At 43.4% G+C, this 26139-nt stretch overlaps 2 protein-coding genes and 1 long non-coding RNA gene across 3 annotated transcripts in view; 2 read left to right on the plus strand and 1 right to left on the minus strand.

Moving 5' to 3' along the window:
* The window catches only part of LOC140588913 (E3 ubiquitin-protein ligase TRIM16-like), a 48423-nt gene that overhangs the window by 10480 nt on the left and 11804 nt on the right, over positions 1-26139 (plus strand). Inside the window, exons 2-4 of the mRNA XM_072711570.1 lie at positions 24568-24663; positions 25242-25475; positions 25647-25791. Of these exons, the coding sequence (XP_072567671.1) occupies positions 24568-24663; positions 25242-25475; positions 25647-25791 (475 nt within the window). The remainder of the gene's footprint in view (positions 1-24567; positions 24664-25241; positions 25476-25646; positions 25792-26139) is intronic.
* LOC140589026 (uncharacterized) lies at positions 17131-18996 on the minus strand. The gene is made up of 4 exons (XR_011990208.1): positions 18810-18996; positions 18250-18327; positions 17695-17784; positions 17131-17412 (listed from the first exon to the last, which is right to left on the minus strand). It is a non-coding gene; the product is annotated as an uncharacterized lncRNA (long non-coding RNA).
* Positions 23034-23654, plus strand: LOC140588965 (E3 ubiquitin/ISG15 ligase TRIM25-like). The gene has a single exon (XM_072711613.1). The coding sequence runs from the start codon at positions 23034-23036 to the stop codon at positions 23652-23654; it is 621 nt and encodes a 206-aa protein (XP_072567714.1).

Here is a 26139-nt window from a genome sequence, read left to right on the forward strand (position 1 = left end):
CGTTTTCTTAGCTACTTTTTCCCTGGTGAGTTCTGACCCCTTGTTGTTCCTTTATTTTTTGTCTTTCCAGTTTTCTTCAGTTTCCTTAAATCCCTTTGTCTTGGAGCTTTTAAGTGGATCGTCACCTTGTTTCCCTGTCTGCACCAGGCCGCGCCCCAACATGCTCATTAAATATATGATCTGTGCAAATTCTGAAACATCTTTAATAATCACATCTTACACATTATCTTTTCTGAATTTGCATGTAACATCAGTGATGCACACTATGACACGGTTTCCGTATGAATGGGTCACAACAGTCCAATATTAAACCAAATTCTCAGCAGATTCAGAGTTTTTAGTGTCACAGGAGAAAAGATGCATTATTGTTGTTCACAGTGCAGTTTGCTACACAGTGACCCATTATCAACTGACATGCGATCTAACATAAATCAAATAGGACGTCAGTTGAGTAGCCGGTCCTGCAATGCAGCCCAGGACACATTCGCCTTCACATTGCTGTAAGAATGTGGCCATATGCGGCCCAGACCACCTCCCAGTGTGGTTTGAGTGATCAGATCTCAATGCATCTTCAATGTGTCCTGGGTGCCTTCACACCTGTAATTAGCGCTGCCCACTTGTGATTGGATCACCCAGGATGCATGTTAATACCAGGTGGAAACAGGACCAAAGGGTCCATGTCCAGTTTATCCTACCTACAGTCAATAAAACATTTAATAATATCCATCCATCCATCCATCTCCTAACCGGTAATCCAGGTCAGGGTCACAGAGAGCGCCTGGATCCTTTCCCAGGCAGCATAGGGCCCAAGGCTGGGGTCCACCCTGGACAGGATGATTAATGAATATGATCTCAGCTAATGAAACAAACTTTTGTCATCATCTTGTTTCCTATCTGTAGAAACAAATGGGTAAAACACAGAGGGAATTTCAGCAGAGAATTCAGATGAGAGAGAAGGAGCTGCAGGAGCTGAGAGAGGCTGTGGCCTCAATCACAGTGAGTATGAACCTGAGGAGAAGATAACAGCTGGCTTGTGATCATATTGAATCTTCTTTCAGATTGCAGATTGCAGATTTACAGACTTATGGGTATTAGTCAAATTAGTGCTGCTGTGGGTTATTATTCTGGTCAGAGATTTAATGGGACAAAGTTGCTAGATAACAGAGTTTAACCAGGCATTGCAGCAGTAACAGCTTATTTATTTAGAAAAATACCATAAAAGGCCCATTTGAGAAAAATGCAGCTTTGCACAATCCAGTGTAATGGAAATATAAACCAAAAAGTCACCTATTAAACTAAGACCTAATGGTGACAACCAACCTGCCCCATACAGCCACCAGTCTCTGCCGAATCCCTGCAGCTGACAGTGTATGAGCTTAATGAGTGATCATTTCCAATCAGTGCTGGCTGGGTTTCAGTATCTGAGGTATCCAGCATCGTGACGCTCCAAACCCCAGCCCTGTGCTGTTTTTATACCTCCTGTCAGCTCACATCACTATTGTACAATGAGGCTCTCTGGAGTCTCAAAAGGGGCCAATTGTAATTTACTGTCCTCTGCTCCCTGTATCACCAACAGAGATCAGCACAGTCAGCAGTGGAGGACAGCGAGAGGATCTTCACTGAGATGATCCGCTCCATTGAGAGAAGACGCTCTGAGGTGACAAAGCTGATCAGAGATCAGGAGAAGGCTGCAGTGAGTCAGACTGAAGGAGACATGGAGAGACTGAAGCAGGAGATTGATGAACTGAAGAGGAGACACTCTGAGCTGGAGCAGCTTTCACACACAGAGGATCACACCCATTTCCTCCAGGTAACAGAACAGCTACTTTGACAATAAGAAAACCAGAGTATTCAAATGGATGCATGTTCTCATTTGTATTTCAGCTAGTCTGTCATTTGTCAGATGTTAATGATCCTGTTAATTAGATTGCCATACACATTTGTTTTGATGAAGCTGTTTAATCAGACTGTGTGTCTATAGAGGTGCCAGGGTCTTCTTGTCACCCTTGAAGCTGGATTTGGACCCAGAATCTCCGTCAGTCCACGCTGCTCTTTTCAGAATGTGAAGAAGGAGGTTTCTGAACTGAAGGATCAACTGGAGAATGTTTGCAAAAAGAAAATGGCAGAAATCCATCATACAGGTTGATAAATAAAAACATTTTTCAGTCTGTTCTTGTTAATATACACCATGCAGAGAGAGTATGTAGTACAGTCAGCCTCATGTTGGTGTGACAAAGTCAGTTTCTGTTTCCAATAAGACTAAATCTTTATGAAAACTAATGAGCTCTAAATTCTACAGGCTACAAAACCCAGATCACGATTCATGTTTCTTCTACATTACAGAATCCAAATATCTGTATTATGTGTAACTTACCATGATTTGCAGTTTGTTAAAATGCCTGTTATTGTCCCTCATAATGATAATAATCTACTGCTGGTGTCTCCACAGTGAGTGAAGTCCATCTCCCACAAGTAAATTCCTTTTACTCACATCCCTGTTTCTCTTTGTCTCCTTCTAGTTACCAAAGACACCATCCTACCGGTATTAGTGCCCAGGACCAGAGCAGAATTCTTACAATGTGAGTCTGTTCACACACACGCTTCTCTCTCCCTGTATGTGGTGGAGTGTGTTTTATTGTGTTTCGTTTTCTTCTGCTAGTGGAGCTTCTCTTTCTCTCTCCTGCTGCCTCCTGGTCTTTCACATTTACATGAGCTGTTTATGTCAGTAACCTTTGAATCCAATTGCAAAGCAAGGCAAGTTCATTCAGGGTGCTTTTCCACTGCACCATGTACAGTATGGTACATTTGGTACTTTCCCTTTTCCATTGACTTCGGGTCGAGTACCAGTACCAAAAGTTCCAGTACACAAAGTCCCCATTCTTTTTTGGTACCTCGGAACTTTGGGATGGGAATAGCAAAAACATTCATTGTTGATTTAAAAGATCATTTTTAAAAGCCCAAATAACAAATTGTTAACTGAAAAGAAGTTACATTGTAGAGGCAGCGTATGACTAAACTCCTGCTGATTTAATTTATTGAAAAGCTGCAGCAAACAGTAACGTTTTAAGCCCTGATTGTAATGAGCTGACAGTGTTAGCAGACCTCAGGTCTTCAGGAAGCTTGTTCCACAGACAGGGAGCATAGAGACTAAAAGCTGCTTCACCTGCTTGGTCTTCATTCTGGGACACTGAGTAAACCTTTCCCAGATGCCCTCACGGGTCTGGATGCTTCACAACGTTCAAGGAAATTAGTGCCATTTAGTGCCTTGACGACAAGTAATAATATTTTAAAATCAATCCTGTGATGCTCAGGAAGCCAGTGCAGTGATTTAAGGACCTGTGTAATATGCTCTACTTCCTTGGTGTTAGTGAGGACTCTGGTGGCACCATTCTGGATGAGCTGCAGCTGTCTGACTGATTTATTACCAAGACCTGTGAAGACACCATTACAATAGTCTAGCCTTCTGAAAATAAACACATGAACAAACTTTTCTGTATCTGGTTTAGAGAGAAATCCTTTAATTCTTGCTGTGTTTTAAGGGGGTGGGAGGCTGATTTTGTAATTGTCTTTATGTGACTGTTGATATTTAGGTCTGAGTCCAGAACTACACCAAGATTTCTGGCTTGACTAGTAGATTTCAGTGTCATGGTTTCATGGTGAGCAATAGCTTTCAGTCTTTCTGACTGAACCAATACAGGGATTTGGGTGCTGGGAACACGGGAGGATGGGCCAGACCCAGGGAAAAGAACATGGACGCGTCAAAGGAAAGAAATTAACAAAACATAACACCTCTTCCCTACCCTGTTAAGATTATAACTAAAACCAAAGATAGAAAAGAAAAACCCAGACTACACTAGGCTTACTCACCCGAACATAAATACAGAAGGTGGCACTCGCCCTCTAACCCAGTGTGTTTATACAGAGAGAGGACCTACGTGTTAATGTATGTGCGCACACTTCTTACCTGTTCAGTTTCACAAAGGGGGGGGGGGGGGATTGCAGAAGACAGGAGTCAGTATTTGAATATGATAAGGATGCAACAAACTGGTTTATTTCTTTGAGATACAGTATACTGGGATTTCACATATTGGGCTAGTTTCAGCTTCCACTGGGCAGATTTTAAGTAGACCTTGGGCTAGGCCTGGGACCACTGTACTGATGCCTCATTTCCACCAACACGGAGCCAGGACTGGGCTGGTTTTCACTTGCTGCCTTTTGAGAACCTGCCTGCGTTTCCACCGGTTTCAAAAATGAATGTAGGTGAAAGTAAGAGTAAAGGTTCATATGTATTCCGTTATGCTGGATTTACAGACGTTCCTCTACTTATGAACTTTCAGACATACGAACAAAGAGGATTGTAAGTTCACATTGTGTTCATTGGGCTCCCGTTTCCTGTCCGCAACATCAATTTTTTTTTTCTGTGCGCCAATTCCGCCTAGTACGACTTTTGGCCCCTACTCCCGCCGCACTGCAGCATAGTGTGCGTACTCCCAGCATCCCAGTTACCACCTTCATCCCAAAGGAAATGGAGTCCAAAAACCTCAGCCAGTTCAGAGGCATTGCCCTGCTAAATGTGGAGGGGAAAATCTTCTTCTTAATCCTGGCTACATGCCTGACCAACTTCCTCCTAGTCAACAATTACATCGATACTGGTTGCCAGAAGGCAGGCGTCCCAGGGTTCCCTGGCTGCGTGGAACACGCTACGATGATTTGGGAACAAACCCAGAGAGCCAGGCACAGCAAGTCGGACCTGCATGTCATCTGGTTAGACCTCGCAAACGCCTTCGGCTCAGTTCCCCACCAGCTCATCACGTTCACCCTGGAGTTTTTCCATGTACCATCAAGCATCCAGAAGCTGATAGAAAACTACTATCAGGGGATCTTGCTGCTTGAATAGTATGAAAAGAGGAGGTCCCAGGGTTTGGTAGCTCTTTTCCATGGACTGCCTCCACATACTCTTTAAGCTTTGGCCATACCTCAATGGCTCTCTCTGCAACAGGCAGATTTTCCACCCATCTGTGTCCACAGAATGGGAGTGGAAAAGAGATGAGTCTGTAAGTTTTGTATAATCTTCTGTTCTTGCAGGGACATTGTGAAAAACAAAGTGCATTGCTCTCAACAGTTTCTCAATATTCCATGTAGAGAAGCCAGTCTTGAGTGAATTGTGAAGCGTGTGCAATCCACAGCTTTCAACATTAATTAACTGCCGACCTCCATGTAGTTCAGCATGTTCTTGCTGGAAATTAAACTTCCAGTTCACATTTACGCCATCCATATTGATGGAAAGGAGATTCTTCATGTCTAGTAGGCGCACACAATCCTAAGAATAGAAATATTTTATTTAAACAATTTGTCATGAGAAAGAAAAACTGAAACGATTACACCATGTTTGATTGCAAATTTGCTTATAATTTCAGAAATATTTTAAAACTGCATCTAAAAGCAATAAGCTTCAATTAAATGAACACATCTTGTATCTTTAAATCATCCAAATAACATTCCATGAACAAAAACTCTAACTACACTTACTTTGAAATGGGGCTGCAGATCTTCAGCCTTTGAATGTTCCATGAACTGTGATCCAAGATAAGCCTCCCAAAATCGAACATGGACATCTAGTCGTTTATTTTTTGTTGACCGGTTGAAACTTTCATCAAACATCAGTACAAATGGTCCTGCATTGTTAGCTGCAGAAATCAGTGTGGGGAAATTTGAAGTGTGGGGCAAGTCCAAACTTTAAAATGTAGCTAGTTTTGTCCTTTCCACAGGTGAAAGATTTGGCTATTTCTGAATCCATAAACATTGCCTAGAACAACTCAGAAACACCTTCATTGGATGCGTATGAGTGGTGCTGCACAGCAGTGTTCAGACACCAGAGAACCTCCCCCTGCAGTGTTGCACTCGATCCAAATGACGCTCGAAGAGTGCTTGATGTTCCGACAGTAGTGTTCACTGCAGCTGCAGTTGTGCTGTTTGTGGTGGTCGCGGTAGTTGCTGAAGACATTACGTTGTTGGTTACAGAAAAGTAACTAGCCACAGTTGACTGTGTCTACCTCTCACACCTGATTTGTGGCTGTCTGACTGCATGTGAGATTTCACACAGAAATCTTCTTTTCAAACATCTGGTTTTCCGACAACTCTGCACGACCGGTCGGAAGCTCATACATGAGTGGAAAATTAAAATGCAAATGGTGCTATTTCACTTTAATTTTCATTTTTGCAGGTTTTTTGCGCACAGACTTTGAAAACTAAATAGCAAATTGGAGATTGTATTTTCTTTTTATCATTTTCATTTTATTTTTTGCAGAAAATACCTCCCATAGTTTTGACATACAACGTTCAATAAAACTGGGGGAGAAATGTTGTACAATCACTGCCTACACAGTGAGCTGCTAATTTTGTGGTACTGCTGTAACATTCTCTATACAGACACTCCTCACTTAACGGCCGAGTTCCATTCCTATGACTAGATCGTTAAACTAATCCAGAGTCTTTTTTATTATTGCTTTAGACCTCAATCAGGCAAATCTGAAGCCAGTTTCCCCCAAATTCTTCCAACATGTGAACTTCCCAGCTAGAGAGAGAATCTGTCGGGACGATGTTTGTACAACGTTTGTGACCTACAAGGCCCTCCCCCCCCCCCCCTCACCTCGGCTACTCAGACCATGTCACTGTGTTCATGGTTCCTGCGTATAAATCCCTGCTGAAGCTCAACAAACCAGTCAGTAAGAGTGTGGCCAGCTGGTGCCGTCTCAGCTCTCCAAGACTGCTTTGAATCTACTGACTGGGACATTTTAAAGGAGGCTGCTATAAATGGTGATGCCATTAACCTGGAGGAGTATATAAACTCTGTGATCGATGACCACGAGAGCCGACCAAATGCCCTGGATGATGAGGGAAGTGCGCACACAGCTAAGAATCAGAAATGCAGCTTTAAGACCTAAAGACAAGGCTGCCCTCAGGACGCCGAGAGGCAACCTGTCCCGAGCTATGAGGATAGCCAATCAGACACATGCACAGAGGATCAATGAACACTTTAATTGCACCAAAGACACATGCCGCATATGGCAGGGCATTCAGCCAATCACGATCTACAAGCCCAACCCACACATCAGTGGCGGTGATGTCTCCCTTCCAGATGAGCTAAACAACTTTTTTGCAGACTCTGATGTACAGAATAAGGAGCCGACGACAAGTTACTCTGTCTGTCCACAGCTGATGTGAGGAGTACTCTATCCAGAGTCAACCCACACAAAGCTGCAGGACCTGACAACATAGCTGGCCGTGTGCTGAGAGAATGCACTGACCACCTGGCTGGTGTCCTCACAGACATTTTCAACACCTCTTTAAGCCAGTCGTCTGTCCCAGCATGCTTCACATCAACCACCATCATCCCAGTGCTGAAGAAGCCATCAGTGACAGGCCTGAATGACTACTGCCCCATAGCAATCACGTCAATCATCATGAAGCGCTTCGAACGACTGGTCATGGCAGACATAAAGACCAATCTTCCTACCTCTCTAGACCCTCTCCAATCTGCATACTGGTCCAACAGGTCTACTGGGGACACCATAGCCTCTGCCCGTCACCTTTCCCTGACATTTGGATAAGAGAATCACATATGTTACAATGTTATTCATGGACTTCAATATGTCCCTCAAAGGTTGATTGTGGAACTGAGGGGGTTAAGCTTGAACACCACTCTCTGCAACTGGATCTCGGATTTCAGGTGTTTCAGGGCATGTCCAACTGGGAGGAGGCCCCGGGGCAGACCCAGAGATTATATATTATATATACCCTGAGAGATTATATATAATATATACTACATTATAGATTATATATTATTTATATGTTATATATATTAGATTAGATAAATGGCACAAAATGGATGGATGGATGGAACTGTATTGAAAAATAGCGCTACTTATGAAAGTAGGCAAGTAAGAATTTCAAGTTAAAATTCCATTGTACTTTGTACATATGACACTGCTTTCTTATAAACTTATACTGCCATTAAATTTTGAAGCCGCTGTACACAGAAGGACACAATAATGTTTGGAATATTTTCTTTCTTACCTCTGAAAATATACAGTACAGGTCTTCTGGCCACTCATTCTTAAAAAATCAGATGCTACTTTAATACTATCTGTACCGTATGTAAAGACAATGTCCCGTGACAAAACGTGACCATACTGCCACCCCAATTTCTGGTGGTACTGCACCTTGCGCATGCGTCACGTTAACCTCATGTAGATGCACAGACTAAGCATGGTAGTTTGCAAACCCTACAGGCAATTTACAAGGTGATAAAACTGCTACATACATATAAATGCGTATGCATGTGTGTGCAGCCTTGTTCCGAATTGAAAATCTCACGCCAGCCAGTTGATCAAAGTTGGCAGCCCTGTAAAATGTACACAAGCATGCTTGTGTATGTGTGCGCCTGTTTGTCTATACGCATGTGTCAGGTTGGGTCTTAGACTCCACCTGGAATAACATCTCAGGCTCTATTCCCCCCCGCCACACTCCCTGCCGGTGAATGGGGCCTCCGGCTGCCGATGCGTTGGTGGTTCGCGATGTCCGGGGTTGGATGCTCTGGTGTGTGCTGGCTCACTCTCGGCGGTTGCCTGATGGGGCCTGGCCCTTCCTGCTCTGTCGGGCCCTGGCTGTGGGGTGGGGGGGCCCTTGGATCTCTGGACCCGGGCTCCGGTCTGCCCTGGTGTGGCCGGCTGTCAGCGGAGCCTGCGGGCTCGCCGCCACGGCCCCCTGGGGCTCCTGCGATATGGCTGCCGGATGACCCCCCACCGGAACTATCCTCTGCCCTTTTCTGGGTGTCTGGGGCCCGGGTCTCCTCCATGTCAGCTTCATGTCCTGGGGGGGCGGGGCTGTGGCTCCCCACACCCACTACTAGACATTTACATGGAGAAACCTTATGAACACCAGCGCACTGACACACACAGGTGTGCGGACAGGTGTGCGGACAGGTGCACATGGACGTGCGCTGTCTTGATCGGCTGTTGCTTCTGGGCATGTGTTGTAATGCTGGGTGTGTCTGCTGTTCAATAACATTTAACGTTTGATTTTCGATGTGATTCGTTCAGATGTTGGTGGTTGTTTTCTCTCTTCAGCAGACATTGAAGCAGATTAAGTTTTTTCTTTTTTTTCTCTCTCTCTCCCTCTCTCTCTCTCTATCCCCCTTCTTCTCCTTCCCCCCCCCCCCACCTCGCTCCCTCTCCTTCTCTTGAGGAAGTAAATAAAAACAAATAAATAAATAGATAGATAAATAAATAAATATTTAAATAGAAATAAAGCAGTCCTCCGCAGAGGGGGGGTGGTGGAGGGGGAAAAAAAGAATTTGTAAAACGTAGGGAACTCACTGCTGTGGTACGTGTGCAGGGAATATCAGAATAATAATTTACTAATAAAAATACTTAAATATGGCAAGAGCAAAGTACACGGCTTGACCGGAGAACTATAAACGTTTCCGTGTACGCATGCGCGGTGCAGATACGCGAGTGTTGCGCTTTGCGGAGAACCAGCCTAGATGCGTCCGCGTCCGCGTTGGGAGCATCGCGTCGGCTCGCTGCTGGAGAGAGGTGTGTGTCCAAAGTGGTTTGAAAGAAGTTCATATTGTGACGTAAAGACAAGCTCACTTTTAGTGGTAATCTGTGTCGTATAATTGTATGGTTAACATATTTGATAAGTGCTGTTTGTAATTTTATCTACCCGTAATTAAGCCTATTAGTTTAACACGCGCATCATTTTGGCGCGTCTTCCCGCTGGCGTCGCGCGGGCGTCCGACATTTCCTGAGGTATTTCACATACTTGAATTCCTGCTTCGTTTTTATATTTTGTGTATCGTACAGAATAATAGAGCGCAGGCTAAAGTGCAGTTCGGTCCCCAGCGAGTCTCTCAGCGCGGCGTGTCTCACAGCGCAGGGGGCAGCCGGAGCGCCGCAGACTCAGGCGGCTACATGAGTATATTGGGAATAAAATGTGTGTATTGGAGCAAGTTCTGTGTTAGTGAGTGTGTGAGGTGTGACAGTGATAATGATGGAGATGCTGGGCTTCGTGATGGGATTAATCGCTCTTCCTCTTGCCTACAGACTCCTGCCAGCTGACGCTGGACCCCAACACAGCACACAGATACCTGTCTCTGTCAGAGGGGAACAGGAAGGTGACACGGCAGGCAGAGCAGCCATATCCTGATCATCCAGAGAGATTTGACTGCTGGCTCCAAGTTCTGTGCAGAGAGAGTCTGACTGGTCGCTGTTACTGGGAGGCTGAGTGGAGTGGAGATGGAGCCCTGATAGGAGTGACTTATAAAGGAATCAGGAGGAAAGGATACAGTACTGACTGTGGGCTTGGAGGCAATGACAAGTCATGGATGCTGAGCTGCTCTCCTGACAGTTACTCTGTCTGGCACAATTATAAAGAGACTGACATACCCATAGAGTCCTCAGGCTCCCGCAGAGTAGGAGTGTATCTGGACTGGGCGGCTGGTACTCTGTCCTTCTACAGAGTCTCCTCTGATGGACTGACCCTCCTGTACAGCTTCACCACCTCATTCAGTGAACCCCTCTGTCCAGGGTTTTATGTTTATAACTCCCCCGTGTCCCTGTGCATGCTGGGATAGCTCACTGTGTGCTGGAGGAATCATTTTTACCTTATCAGAGTGTCACATGTCTCTGCTTCTCCATGGCAAAAAGGTAAAATCTCTGCTTTTTAACCAGTATAACCCTTTTTACTCTGTCTGAAGTGTGACGTATGTTAGACAGAAATAAATCAATGTTTGTTCAGCTTGCCAAACCCATGCAAAATGACTTTTGTTCTATGTTGTCTGTGAATGCACAAAAACTTCCAAAAAAATTTAATAGTACATGCAGCTGTACCAATAAAGTGAATTCTGATTCTGAATAAAATTTAATATAATGAAATGTAATCCTGATGAATGGGGGGGGCTTTTCCCCTCTCCTCTATATGTACATTTTATATATTTCTGTCTGTATATTGTATTTGCTACCTGTACACTGACAATAAGGGCTTCCTATTCTATCCTATTAATGTCCCGGTTCAGCGCTGCCCGAAGCGTAACTGAGTAACACACTTAATCCGCGCTCTCTGGTGACTGAGCGCAGCAGCCTGATATCGCAGCGACGGACTATGGGATTAGGAATAAGGGGACTAAGGAGTAGTGGACTATGGGATTAGGAACAAGGGGACTAAGAAACGAGGAGACTAGGGACTTGTGGATCATGGAAGTGGGGCAAAGGGGGAGTTGGGCACTAGGGACTATGAGACCAGGGTATAGAGGGACCACAAGATTAGAGCACTTAAGACTAGAGGACTGTGGGACTGCGGTGCATCATCTCTGGAAGCCTGTTTACTCCTGCTGTGCAGCTTTCATGTAGCACCTCCTGCTGGACAGTGGAGTCATTACAGAGGCTGTGCATTGTGTTCAGTAACCTTTCACTGTAAATCAGACATGGGTTCGCGATCATTTGTATCTGCTCTGAATCCCCATGGGCCGGAGTCAAAACTACATCCACTTTAGGTATTTCTGGGACCTCATGCCAAGTTATGTGAGCTCCGTGTTTGATTCTTTGGGCTTCAGTACTGGAAGCAGTCCAGGGTAATTCTGGGAAAGTATGGAGCTGAAAACAAAACCAAACTACAGCATAACATGCTGCCAAGGGGGATTCTTAGATTTGGGTATATTGTGTAGACATGCTTCTATTCTTTATTGAAGGAAAAATATTTATTTATGCATGTAATTATGTAGTCTTTTTAATATACGGATAGCGCACTATTGTATACGAAGCGACATGCCAAGCTTGCAGTTTTGCAGTGTTCATGTGCTGCCACCTTCTGGGTAAACGATAAACTAACTTTCAGATTAAGATCCAGAAAACTACACATTTACATTTAACCCCATGTGACACTAGGCTTTTCTCCGAGGGATGTAAGATTAGAGAGACCTACCAGAGAGAAAACTACCAGCATTTTTTTCATATTTAGTGTTGTATTTACATTTATACTTATTTACATTTTACATATTTATCAGACGCTTTTATCAAAACGACAAATAAGGAAGCAAATTGATACGGTGCTGGGCGTCGCTCCGTTACCCGAAGTGCTTGGAAAGATTAAAAACAGCAAAACATTGGATGAAAGATCGAGTCCAAGCGCATCAGTTATAAAAAATAATACTTAAGAATATCAGAGCTCAGCACCAGCATGTATGGGCCCTCAGGACCTGTGATTATGAGAACAGCAACACCCACGCAAATCCCCAAACTGCACAATATTGTGTTTTGAGTCAAACCTCAATCAGTCTTTAGGTCCATGATACTGTAACAATATCCAGGAACTCTTGCGCTACATGCAATTCCCAAATCCCACCAGTAGATGGCGGTTTCCTGCCGTGAGCAGAAACAGCCGCTGGAGGGCTGATGCGCGGCAAGTTTCCCCAGCCGCCAACCAGCGTGTATCAGGGCTGCGTCTGGGTCGGGCTTTTGCCTGCTGCTTTCCTCCAGCTTATTATCTTGTGTAACTTGGTGCTGGGCTCCTCGCCATATAAACAAACTCAGCCTCGCAAACATTAAAAAACCTGGATGCTATAAAAGGATCGTCTCCCATACTCCCATATTCCATTCTGCTTTCATCCGACATTTTCACTGTCCTTTTATTTTGCTGCAAACGTAATCGTATGATTACATTATATCGCGACGTCCCTTGCCCCCCCCCCCCCCCCCCCCGATGTTTTGTTGAAGTTGCATGAAGGTCTGACTGACTTTTTTTTTGCAGAGCGATTTACAATTGAGAAAGCAGCGAATTGAGCAGCAAACTTAGGGCGGTGTGACTAAGCAGGTATGGACTCACGAAGCTCAAATCCCGCGGTCAGCAGAATGACGTCACCATTGGGCCCTGGGGCAAGAACCTTAACCCCCCAATTGCCCCAGAGACTCTCTGATCTGCTTTCTCAATCGTATGTCACTTTGGATAAAAGCATCTGTTAAAAGCAACTTAATTACAATAAGTGTGATTGCTAAAGTTTATCTGTTAATGAAGTGGTTGCTCATCACATTCTGGGTTCAGGTATGACGCAGACTGAGGCCACGCCTCCCCTCGCTAAACAGAACCATGAAATATGATGGCAGCCCTGATCCCAGAGGGAGGGGCTCAGAATGTATGTCAGTTCCTCGCCACTCCGACAAGATGTGGGTTTTTAGGGCGACAGTGGTAATTCCCAGCCCCCCCGGTCAGTCCCTGGAACACCACCATGGGAATCGCACATCTATGTCCTGTTCACGGTTCTGCACACTGGGGGTCCCGTGAATAGAGGAGGCAGGCGACACACTAACAGAGGTTCAGGCTTCTACACACGCAGCCCCCCAAAACCGAAATGGACTCAAGTAGAACATTCTGTTCCCCCTGTACACCCTGTGCCTTGACAGATCAAGATAAGACCTTCTGTGGGGCCTCTGTGTCCACAACTATATTAATGATGTAGAATTGATGTCTGGCGATTTCATTATATTTGTTTATCTAGCAAATGCTTTTATCCACAGTGACGGACACTTCAGAAAGCAGGGTCAGCTGGGGCCTGGAGCAGCTGTGGGTTAAGGGCCTTGCCCAAGGGCCCAACAGTGAAATCAGTTTTCCAACCAGGGGATTTGAACAAGCAACCTTCCAGCAAACTTTTGACAATGGGATTTGAATCAGCAACCCTTTGATCACTTGCATCTCCCTGAATAAGTTATTGATTGATAGTCTTGTAGAAAATTTTTTATAAATATGTGCTTGGTGGCAGATCAGCTGTCTGATGATAGAAGATATTATGAGTTCATGTCAGCCTGCATAGGCAGAGTAATCAGAAGCCCAAGGTACAGACCTGAGAAGGGTATAGTTTGTGATTCACTTGCAGGAATATGGCCGTCATAAATGGCAGAGTTATAGCTCGGAAAAGGGAGTTTCTCAGGGGCACTTTCAGGGAGGAAGAGATAATTATCTGAAGGCAGATTTATTTCCGGGATACTGTATACCCCACGCTGGACATGTCTGGAATACTGTATACCCCACACTGGACATGTCTGGAATACTGTATACCCCACACTGGACATGTCTGGAATACTGTATACCCCACACTGGACATGTCTATAATACTGCAAGTGGAGAAACACAAAGCCGGAGATAAGGCCGCTTTGAAGCTGCTTCCCATCTCATTCTCCAGCCAGAACTGGAGACACGCACACAAACACAGACTGGGAAGAAGGCTCTGTTTTGGAGAAACACCATGAAGATGGACTGTGGCTGTTGTCACGCCCCGCTCCGTCCGATCCTAATGTGTGCCACGCCCACCTCGTTACCTCCTGTTTCTGCCTGATTGTTCTCACCTGTTGCTCGTTACCTTTAGCTTGTCTGTAGTATTTAGTCCTCGTCTGAGTCAGTCTTCCCCAGACTCGTCATTGTAGTGTCCGTAGATGTCCGTGCCTGTCTGTCTTTCGCCTAATAAACCCTGTTTACCTGACTTCCTGGCTGCTCTCGCCTGCTTCCACGGCTCGCCTGCCTTCCGAACATGACAGCTGTCACTAGGAGACGTTTTATTTTATCATTGCTGGAAAAGGCCTTAATCAGCTCCTCCTGGACTTCAGGTCATCTGAACAGAGAGACCTTAAAGCAGAACAGATTAACAGGCCAAACTAACTAAATACAATGACGTCCTTATTCTGAAATTTGTGCTGCTGGATGTTTAACAAAGCCAGCTGGTACAGGGCCTGGTTTTGTAGCTTATAGCCTCACACTTCCAGGGTTGTGGGTATGAGTCCCACCCCTGCTCTGTGTGTGTGTAGTTCCCATGGTCTCCCTAGTTTCCCCTGCCTTCCTGTAACAGACTCCCAGTAACTCTGTACTGGGTAAGAGGATGGATATTTGACAAAGTGTTTGAAATCAGCACCACGTAACAGCCCAAGCCGTGTTGTGTTTGGCAGCTTAAGGGTAACAAATCTGATCCCCTTATCCACCGTTATCTGATACAGAGCAAACTGTCTTTGGTGGCCATTTCAACCTCCAGCTCAGAGAAGAAAAGAGAAAAGAGTTCCTCACATCTGTTCAATGGTTGATTTTTAAATATCAAAGAAGCCATCGATCCATCCATTCATCCATCCATCCATTTTCTGAAACTGCTTATCCTATTTAGGGTCGCGGGGGGTTCAGAGCCCATCCCTGAGGCTACAGGCATAAGGCAGGGAACAACCCAGGATGGGGTGCAAACCCATTGCAGGTATTGAAGAACCAAGATGTGAAAATGGCAGCCATTTAATTGGTTGGGTCATTTTTCCATACAGGTTCCAAAGAGACATCACCCCCCCCCCCCCCTTATACAGTGATGTCACATAAGGTGGTTGAAAAAGAATCAAGCAAAAGATTATGGTAACAATAGTAATAGAAACAATTAATAGTGAATGAAAGGCAGAAGATGCCGTTAACACAGGGCCACAAAAGTTAATAATCATTTGTATTCATTCAGCAGGTGATGTTATACAAACAAACTTTTTTTCCCCTTTTGACACATTTGGGAGGTTGACTATCAGTATAAACATAAAAAAGCATTTAACACTGTAAAAAGCAAAAAAAAAAAAAAAAACAACGAAAAAAATCACATTTAGAATGACAATTAACACCATAAATAGTAAACAGAACCTGCCTTTTTCAAACATGTATTACTGTGAATAGGTAAAAAAAAAAAAAAAAACGGACGAACAATTATCTCCGTTAATGAAACTACCTTTAACACTGTTAACAGTAAAAAAAAAATCTCCCCTTTTGTAATATTTATCTATGTAAATGGAGAAAAAAATCCTGGGAGGTCAACTATTATTGTAAATATACACTCACCAAAAGGATTATTAGGAACACCTGTTCAATTTCTCATTAATGCAATTATTTAATCAACCAATCACATGGCAGTTGCTTCAATGCATTTAGGGGTGTGGTCCTGGTCAAGACAATCTCCTGAACTCCAAACTGAATGTCAGAATGGGAAAGAAAGGTGATTTAAGCAATTTTGAGCGTGGCATGGTTGTTGGTGCCAGACGGGCCGGTCTGAGTATTTCACAATCTGCTCAGTTACTGGGATTTTCACGCACAACCATTTCTAGGGTTTACAAAGAATGGTGTGCAAAGGGAAAAACATCCAGTATGCGGCAGTCCTGTGGGCGAAAATGCCTTGTTGATGCTAGAGGTCAGAGGAGAATGGGCCGACTGATTCAAGCTGATAGAAGAGCAACTTTGACTGAAATAACCACTCGTTACAACCGAGGTATGCAGCAAAGCATTTGTGAAGCCACAACACGCACAACCTTGAGGCGGATGGGCTACAACAGCAGAAGACCCCACCGGGTACCACTCATCTCCACTACAAATAGGAAAAAGAGGCTACAACTTGCACGAGCTCACCAAAATTGGACACTTGAAGACTGGAAAAATGTTCCCTGGTCTGATGAGTCTCGATTTCTGTTGAGACATTCAAATGGTAGAGTCAGAATTTGGCGTAAACAGAATGAGAACATGGATCCATCATGCCTTGTTACCACTGTGCAGGCTGCTGGTGGTGGTGTAATGGTGTGGGGGATGTTTTCGTGGCACACTTTAGGCCCCTTAGTGCCAATTGGGCATCGTTTAAATGCCACGGCCTACCTGAGCATTGTTTCTGACCATGTCCATCCCTTTATGACCACCATGTACCCATCCTCTGATGGCTACTTCCAGCAGGATAATGCACCATGTCACAAAGCTTGAATCATTTCAAATTGGTTTCTTGAACATGACAATGAGTTCACTGTACTAAAATGGCCCCCACAGTCACCAGATCTCAACCCAATAGAGCATCTTTGGGATGTGGTGGAACGGGAGCTTTGTGCCCTGGATGTGCATCCTACAAATCTCCATCAACTGCAAGATGCTATCCTATCAATATGGGCCAACATTTCTAAAGAATGCTTTCAGCACCTTGTTGAATCAATGCCACGTAGAATTAAGGCAGTTCTGAAGGCGAAAGGGGGTCAAACACCGTATTAGTATGGTGTTCCTAATAATACTTTAGGTGAGTGTATATAAAAAGCCAGTGAAAACTCCCCTTTAGATACCTTTGGAAGGACAAAAATCTGAGGGATTCAGTCCTCAAATCCACTTCATCTTTTCATCCTCTCTTACACTCCCGTTGAAGCACCACAATCCGGTTCTTGACATAAAATTTAAAGACTTCCCGGGTTCTATCTCTGAGAGCTTCCGGAGTTGACCTAATACATTCTTCACCTGGAACCCTGCCAGATGTGATGTAGTCCATCAACATGTCTTCACCTGCTTTAAACTCATCTTGTGTCCATTTCTTTCTTATTGTGTTTGTGTAACCTAAATAAAGTCATACACAATTTTCGCTTTGTCAGAACATATATGCAAATATACCAGCTGCATTTGTCAGCAGTCATGAAAGACTAACAGTAATCAGTCAAACAGCACAGTAGTATATAAAACACAAAGTTAACACTATTGCAGCCTATGGTAACTTACAGTATAGTACAGAGCAAAAGAGTCTGTCTTTAAAGCTAAATTATTAACTAATCTTATATTGTGTGAATGTGAGAAATGAGCCTGACTACTGAGTCACGCGCAAAGGAAGGATGCTTTACAGACCTGATACTGGCTGTTGTGAAGAGTTTCCTGCTTCACTGGTTTGGCTCCTATTTTCAGAGCCGTTATTCCCCAAACGTACAGGTTTAGACACTGCCAATGATGTTACAACAAGATAAGAGACATATGTATATATTAAGATATATAAGGCCAAAAATCATATCACAATATTTAAGAGATTCTCTCAATGTCAATATTTATCACTATATTATAAAATAATTTTATTGAAAACAGGAAAACATGACATGACCTTCCTGGCATTTGCAATGTATTCAGTTATTCACTTTCCCAAATCTTATGTTATTATAATGTGACATTTCAGTTTTGTATTTTTAATAAAATGTACAAATATGTAAATACCTTTTATATTTTGTTATTATACATTACTGTGTAGATTGTGAAGGGAAAGAATTATTAATTTTTGTTCTAATTCTGTAAGATAAAACACGAGGTAAGCGAAGTTCTGAATTCCTTCCGAATGGACTTTGGTTGTGAGACGACATACAAAGTGGTCAGTGGTTAGCAAAGTGTGATCTGATTCAGATGGAATCAAACTACCTCTGCAAGTTGAAGTGTCCCTTTGTTCTTTTGAATTCCTGTCCTCAGACTGATTCTCTGGAACCTCCTCAGGAAGACCTGGGGAGGAAGAAAACAGCAAACACACTCATGCATCATATAAAGCAGTGGTCACATGATGCAGTACATGCAGTATGGATAGATGGGGTTAAGGGCACAACAAGGCAGTTTTCAGGAGTAATTCCAGTATCTGTCTGACGGTAAGCCTGTTCCGAAGTCTAGCCGCTTGATCATGCTAGCGCCAGAACTGGACGATGAAATGCAGCTAATAAGAGAAGGTGGCAGATTGTGTCATCGCCCCGACGTAGAATCAGAGGTCATACATCCAATCATCTTGGATTCAAGTCATCCTACTAAAAAGCTTCTCATCAGGCAGACTGACAGTGATCTGAAGCACCCAGGTTCCGAACGTCTCTTTGCAGAGCTCAGGAGGAAATACTGGATCCTGTGTGGAAGAGAGGCTGTGAGGTGAGAACAGCGTTCCTGCATAGAGTGCCAGAGGTGGAGGGCCCAACCAGTCACCCTCAGAATGGCGGACTTACCCCCAGTTCGCCTCAGGTTGCACTAGCCAGCCTTCTACTCGACAGGGATGGACTGCTTTGGCCCATTTCAGGTCCCGATACGCCGTCGGCATGAGAAACGCTGGGGACTACTCTTTAAGTGGCTCACCACAAGGGCAGTCCACGTTGAGGTGCTTTCCAATATCAACAGTGACTCTTTCTTGATGGCTTTAAGAGTTTTAGGGTGGAGAGAAGGAGCTCCTGGAAGCCTTTAGGGCCCTTCAGCCCGACCTGCAGGTGCAGTTAGCTGAGTGCCAGATTACCCATGGACATGGATGGTGGCTGATATCATTCCTTTTGTAGCTGCACTGTCTCATCTTCCTCCTAGCTCTCAGATACCTCACTGGCCACATATACTTGCTCTGAAAAATAAGACACACAAAATATTTAGATTGGCATACTACAACAGAACAAAAAAACAAAATTTTCAAGATAGCAGACCTAGCCATTTACTGGCTGTAAGACTACGTAATAATGAGAAATTTGCTAATATTTCAGCGATAAAATCTCAAACCGCTGAGGTTCTGACTGACCAGAAGAGAATAAACGACACTTTTTGTTCCTTCTATCATGAACTATATACCCCCAACTCTAAATGTGAACCCACATCTTATACTTCTTTTTATCTACTCTTAATCTTCCACATTTGTCAGAATCAGACTCTGAGTTCTTAGCTAGACCCTTATCTCTTACTGAATTAGAATCATCAATCCAAGTTATGAACAAAGGGAAATCTCCAGGCCTAGATGGCGTACCAGTTGAGTTCTACTTGACCTTTTGGTCCAATTTGGGGCCCCTTATGCTAGATATGATGCAATATTCAATTGCTCAAGGGTCTTTTCCACAAAATACGAACATGGCCATTATATCTCTTCTTTAAAAGAAAGATAAAGATTCTACTTTATGTTCCAGTTACCGCCCTCTGTCTTTGATTGGTACAGATGTTAAAATTTATGCCAAAGTTTTAGCCAGCCGCCTAGAAGGCTTTATGACTAAGCTTGTCAATCAGGATCAAACAGGGTTTATTAAATCTCGCTCTGCTTCAGATGATCTACGGAGACTACTTCACATAATTTCTTCATCTGAACAATTGACTTCTCCCTCTGCTATACTCTCTTTAGATGCAATGAAAGCATTTGACTATTTAGAGTGGAACTATTTGTGGGCAGTGCTAGACCACCTAGGTTTTAGCCGTAATTTTATAAATATGATAAAAATTCTTTATGCTAATCCCTCAGCTACCATTCTTACTGGTCAGATAAGTTCACAATCATTTCCGATTGGAAGAGGCACCCGCCAGGGTTGTCCTCTCTCACCTTTACTTTTTGCTTTGTCTCTAGAACCCCTTGCTCAAGCTGTACGTCAATCCGAACTTATACTTCCTATATCGGTTAGGAATACTGTACATCACATATCTTTATTTGCAGATGACATATTGCTTTTCTTAGACAATCCAGTTCTTTCAGTTCCCTACGTTTTAAACTTGTTTAATCAGTTTGGTACCCTATCAGGATACAGAATTAATTGGACAAAGTCATATCTGCTTCCATTAAATTTTTGTGTTGGGTCCACGACTTTCTCGGGGGTTATTCCGGTGGTGCATTCCTTCAAATACTTAGGTGTAGATATCTATCCATCTCTACAGGATATTGCCTCTAAAAATTTGAATAACAGTCTGGCTAGAGTCACCTCAGATCTCGCAAATTGGATGCATCTTCCTATTTCCTTCCATGCAAGAATTTCGGTTGTTAAAATGAACATCCTCCCTCGCGTTAATTTCTATTCCGCCATGATTCCTTTACCCCCACCAGTTGGCTATTGGAAAAAACTCAGTTCAGCAATATCCCATTATATTTGGAATGGTAAACGCCCACGAATTAAACTATCTACTTTACAGCGTAGCAGATCAGATGGGGGCTGGTCCTTTCCTAATTTCAAGTTATATGCTGATTCCTTCACTCTCCATACTGTATCAACCTGGTTTAAACCAAATGTGTCAACCTCATGGTGGGCTATTGAAGACTCTCTTGTTTCTCCTCATAATATAAAGTATGTGTTTTTTTCTGGTGTCTCACTTAGACAATGCAAACTTCGCTTTGGCCCTATTATAACACATTTTTTTTCTACTTGGAGATCAGTGACCAGAAAGATAGAGCCAAATTGGAAGTGGCATCGTCATTCACCCCTGTTCAATAATTATAATTTTCTATCAGGCAAATCCCCATTTTACTGTCCTCAATGGATCAAATGTAAAGTAAATTCCTTTGGTGACATCTATGATGATAAAGGCCTGAAGTCATTTCAAGATATTAAGGCTCTTTTCAATCTACCAGGAACCTCCTTTTTTATGTATCTTCGCATTAGATCAGCTCTTCGCGCATATGGAGTCCCTTGGGATGCACAATTGCCTATACATCCCTTGCGGAAGGTTATTCTTCCCACTGAGAACTCTGTTATTGCTGCTTCGGATATCTACTCCTTTCTCTCCAAAAACTCATACAAACCATTATCAATAACAACTGTCTGGTCTAAGGATATCAGTGGTGACATACAAACTTTATTCTCTGATAAAATTTGGAAGACAATTACGTCATCGTCAAAAAACCCAAATCATCAGATGATTCACTGGAAATTACTACATAGATTCTATCTATCTCCTTTAAAACGTTTTTATATGCATGTGTCACCTTCCCCGGAGTGTAATCTATGTCCGCAGAGGGCCCTCGGCACATACTTACACTTTTTTTGGGAGTGCTCTGCACTTTCTCGTTTCTGGTCTCAGCTTGCTCATGACATTTCACTCTTGTTAGAGAAAGATGTGGTGTTGACTCTGGATCTTTTTTTTTTAAATAACGTTTCTGGATTGGCTCTGTCACAGCAACAGAGAAATCTACTTTTAGCTGCTCTCACTGCTGCTAAGAAAATGTTGGTCAGTCGCCGGATTCCTCCTCATTTAATGTCTAGACGTGTGTGGGGCTTATCCCTGCTCGACATTGTCGCTTTGGAATTATCTACAGCCCACATCCATGGAGCAAAGACAAAAACTTTAAAGACCTGGACTGCTACTTTTGATATTGTTAAATCTTTTGTTACCTCTTTCTGATGTACAGTTTACTTTGTATTGATGTATAGTTTTTTACTTTTCTTGTGGTTGAGTATTGCATTCTGTACCATTCTCCACTGCAATATCCTGTATATCCTCTGTACTGAATAAGTTTACCGGGTGGGTGGGTTGGTGGGTGGGGGGTATGATATTAGTCTAAAATAATGTACTGTATTCTCTACCATTCTGAAATGACAATAAAAATAATTGTTAACACAAAAAAAAAAAGCTTGTTCTGTCTAAACCTGACACAGTTTATCGATAATTGCACATATGTGCATGTTATACCTGAAACCACATGACAGCTTCAAATTTTTGCGGTACATCTGCTTCAGATGCTTGTCTGTAAACAGACAAGCATCTAAACAGACAGATAAATTAATTCAATAGAACTGCTCCCTAATACCTTTCTACCTAAATTATATAGCTTGTTTAGGGAAAAACAATGTCAATAACAGTTATGAATGAATGAAGGGTTTCACAGAAGCAAAGGGAAGCCACTTCAATCACCACCACTGTGTGGCCCCCACCAGGATGATGTGACAGCAGCCATTCTGCACCAGTACGCAAACCAGACAGTAACTAAGGTAAGAAAGAATATTTGATATAGGGAAGGATTAAGAGACCAGATTGCACAGGGCCATAGTGGGCAATTTTTTAGTCGTGTGACCTCAGAGAGTCAGGACCTCAGTTTTATATCTCATCCAAAGGACACACCATTTATACAGCACAGTGTCCCCATCACTGCACTGGGATCCACACAGACCACAGGTTGAGCTAATTTGTTGGCCACACTAACACCTCTTCAGCAGCAACCTAACTTTCCTAGTTGGTCTCCTATCCAAGTACTGGCCAGGCCTTAACCAGCTTAACTTCAGGTGGATTATGTAGTCTGAACTGTGTGTGTGTCTCTATAGTTAATCTGATGTTTGATTTTATGCACACATTCAAACTCCAGTGTTTGCCCAGTCTGCTCTTCTCAGTCTGGCCTCAGTCCAAAACCACACCTACTGCAGCCTGAGAAGCAGGAAGTTCCTCCCACTCTCACACACAGACGACTGTGAGAGAAAACGAAACTGAATCCTATCAGCGTTCCTGGTAAAATGGCCGAAGCCAGTTCCACACTGGATGAGAACCAGTTCAGCTGTCCAATATGTCTGGATCTACTGAAGGATCCAGTGACTATCAACTGTGGACACAGTTACTGTATGAGCTGCATTAAGAGCTGCTGGAATCAGGAGGATCATGCTGGAGTTTACAGCTGCCCCCAGTGCAGACAGACCTTCGTACCCAGACCTGTTCTGGGCAGAAACACCATACTGGCTGAAGTGGTGGAGAAACTGAAGAAGACTGGACTACAAGCAGCTACTCCTGCTGACCATTATGCTGGACCTGGAGATGTGGAGTGTGATTTCTGTACTGGGAGAAAACACAAAGCTGTCAAGTCCTGCCTGGTGTGTCTGGCCTCTTACTGTGAAACTCACCTCCAGCCTCACTATGAGTTTCCAGCTTTTAAGAAGCACAAGCTGACTGATGCCACTGGACGTCTGCAGGACAAGGTCTGTTCCCACCATGACAAACTCCTGGAAGTCTACTGCCGTACCGACCAGCAGTGTATCTGTCTGCTGTGTGTGATGGATGAACACAGAGGCCATGATACAGTCTCAGCTGCTGCAGGAAGGACAGAGATACAGGTCAGACCAGAAGTGCTCTTATATAAATGATAAAATTTATTTTAAATAAAAATGACTTTTGTCTTAACACATGTGAGTATAATTGCTATGAAAATACTGGTTTGGTAAAATGAAAGAAAAATTAACAGAAAATGCACATTTAAAAAGTTCTGATTGAATTTGTACTGAAACTTATGGAAGTAAATCTGTGTGTCATCAGAATTTGAATTTTATATGCCACTGAAATTCTAACATTGAATATTTATGCATTGGAAATATGCATCGGAAATTCGATGGTCTGAATTCACGTGCAAAAATATGAGGTTAAAAAATACAAAGACAACATTTCAATGTTGCTCCAATTCGACGGTCCGGATTCCCAGCAGATTCAGAGTTTTTAGTATCGCAGGAGAAAAGATGCATTATTGTTGTTCACAGTGCAGTTTACTACACAGTGGCTCATTATCAACTGACATGTGATCTGACATGAATCAAATAGGACGTCAGTTGAGTAGCCGGTCCTGCAATGCAGCCCAGGACACATTCGCCTTCACATTGCTGTAAGAATGTGGCCATATGCGGCCCAGACCACCTCCCAATGTGGTTTGAGTGATCGGATCTCAATTCATCCTCAATGTGTCCTGGGTGCCTTCACACCTGTAATTAGCGCTGCCCACTTGTGATTGGATCACCCAGGACGCATGTTAATACCAGGTGGAAACAGGACCAAAGGGTATATAACCAGTTTATCCTACCTACAGTCAATAAATCATTTAATAATATCCATCCATCCATCCATCCATCTCCTAACCGGTAATCCAGGTCAGGGTCACAGAGAGCGCCTGGATCCTTTCCCAGGCAGCATAGGGCCCAAGGCTGGGGTCCACCCTGGACAGGATGATTAATGCATATGATCTCAGCTAATGAAACAAACTTGTTTTGTCATCTTGTTTCCTATCTGTAGAAACAAATGGGTGAAACTCAGAGGGAATTTCAGCAGAGAATTCAGATGAGAGAGAAGGAGCTGCAGGAGCTGAGAGAGGCTGTGGGCTCATTCACAGTGAGTATGAACCTGAGGAGAAGATAACAGCTGACTTGTGATCATATTAATTCTTTCAGATTCAACAGATTGCAGATTTATAGACTTATGGGTATTAGTCAAAGTAATGCTGCTGTGGGTTATTCTGGGTCAGAGATTTAATGGGACAAAGTTGCTAGATAACAGAGTTTAACCAAGTGTTGCAGCAGTAGTAGCTTATTTATTTAGAAAAATACCATAAAAGGCCCATTTGAGAAAAATGCAACTTTTCTCAACCCAGCATAATGCAAATAAACACCAAGAAAGTCACCTATTAAACTGAAACCTAATGGTGACAACCAACCTGCCCCATACAGCCACCAGTCTCTGCCAAATCCCTGCAGCTGACAGTGTATGAGCTTAATGAGTGATCATTTCCAATCAGTGCTGGCTGGGTTTCAGTACCTGAGGCATCCAGCATGGTGACGCTCCAAACCCCAGCCCTGTGCTGTTTTTATACCTCCTGTCAGCTCACATCACTATTGTACAATGAGGCTCTCTGGAGTCTCAAAAGGGGCCAATTGTAATTTACCATCCTCTGCTCCCTGTGTCACCAACAGAGCTCAGCACAGTCAGCAGTGGAGGACAGCGAGAGGATCTTCACTGAGATGATCCGCTCTATTGAGAGAAGACGCTCTGAGGTGACAAAGCTGATCAGAGATCAGGAGAAGGCTGCAGTGAGTCAGGCTGAAGGAGACATGGAGAGACTGAAGCAGGAGATTGATGAACTGAAGAGGAGACACTCTGAGCTGGAGCAGCTTTCACACACAGAGGATCACATCCATTTCCTCCAGGTAACAGAACAGCTACTTTGACAATAGGAAATCAGAGTATTCAAATGGATGCATGTTCTCATTTGTATTTCAGCTAGTCTGTCATTTGTCAGATGTTAATAGTCCTGTTAATTACATTAAAATACACATTTGTTTTGATGAAGCTGTTTAAATCACACTGTGTGTCTGTAGAGGTTCCAGGGTCTTCCTGTCACCCCTGAAGCTGGATTTGGACCCAGAAGATCTGATTTTGGGAATTTAAGGAAGGTGGTTTTTGAACTGAAAGATCAACTGGAGAATGTTTGCAGAAAGAAAATGGCAGAGATCCATCATACAGGTTAATACATTTTCTAGTCTGTTCATGTTAATATAGACCAATATTACCCAGCAAGGGCTGCTGTCTGCGGGCTTTTGCTGGATTACTAATTAGAGGACTGATTGGCTGAAGAATCCTCATACCTGGGGTCGAACAGCTGACCTAAAGGTTATTTACCCAAAAACCTGCATACACACTGGCACTTTGCAGGTTAGACTGGCCACCCCTGATGTAGACCATGCAGAGAGAGTTTGCAGATAGCAAACAGCTACACATTTGTGTGACCAAGTCAGTTTGTTATCAGTAAGTTTGAATCTTTGTGATAACTGGTGAAAGAGCTCCACATTCTACTGGCTGCCAAACCCAGAT

The sequence above is a fragment of the Paramormyrops kingsleyae genome, chromosome 4 (assembly GCF_048594095.1).
Source record: "Paramormyrops kingsleyae isolate MSU_618 chromosome 4, PKINGS_0.4, whole genome shotgun sequence".
Lineage (NCBI taxonomy): Eukaryota > Metazoa > Chordata > Actinopteri > Osteoglossiformes > Mormyridae > Paramormyrops > Paramormyrops kingsleyae.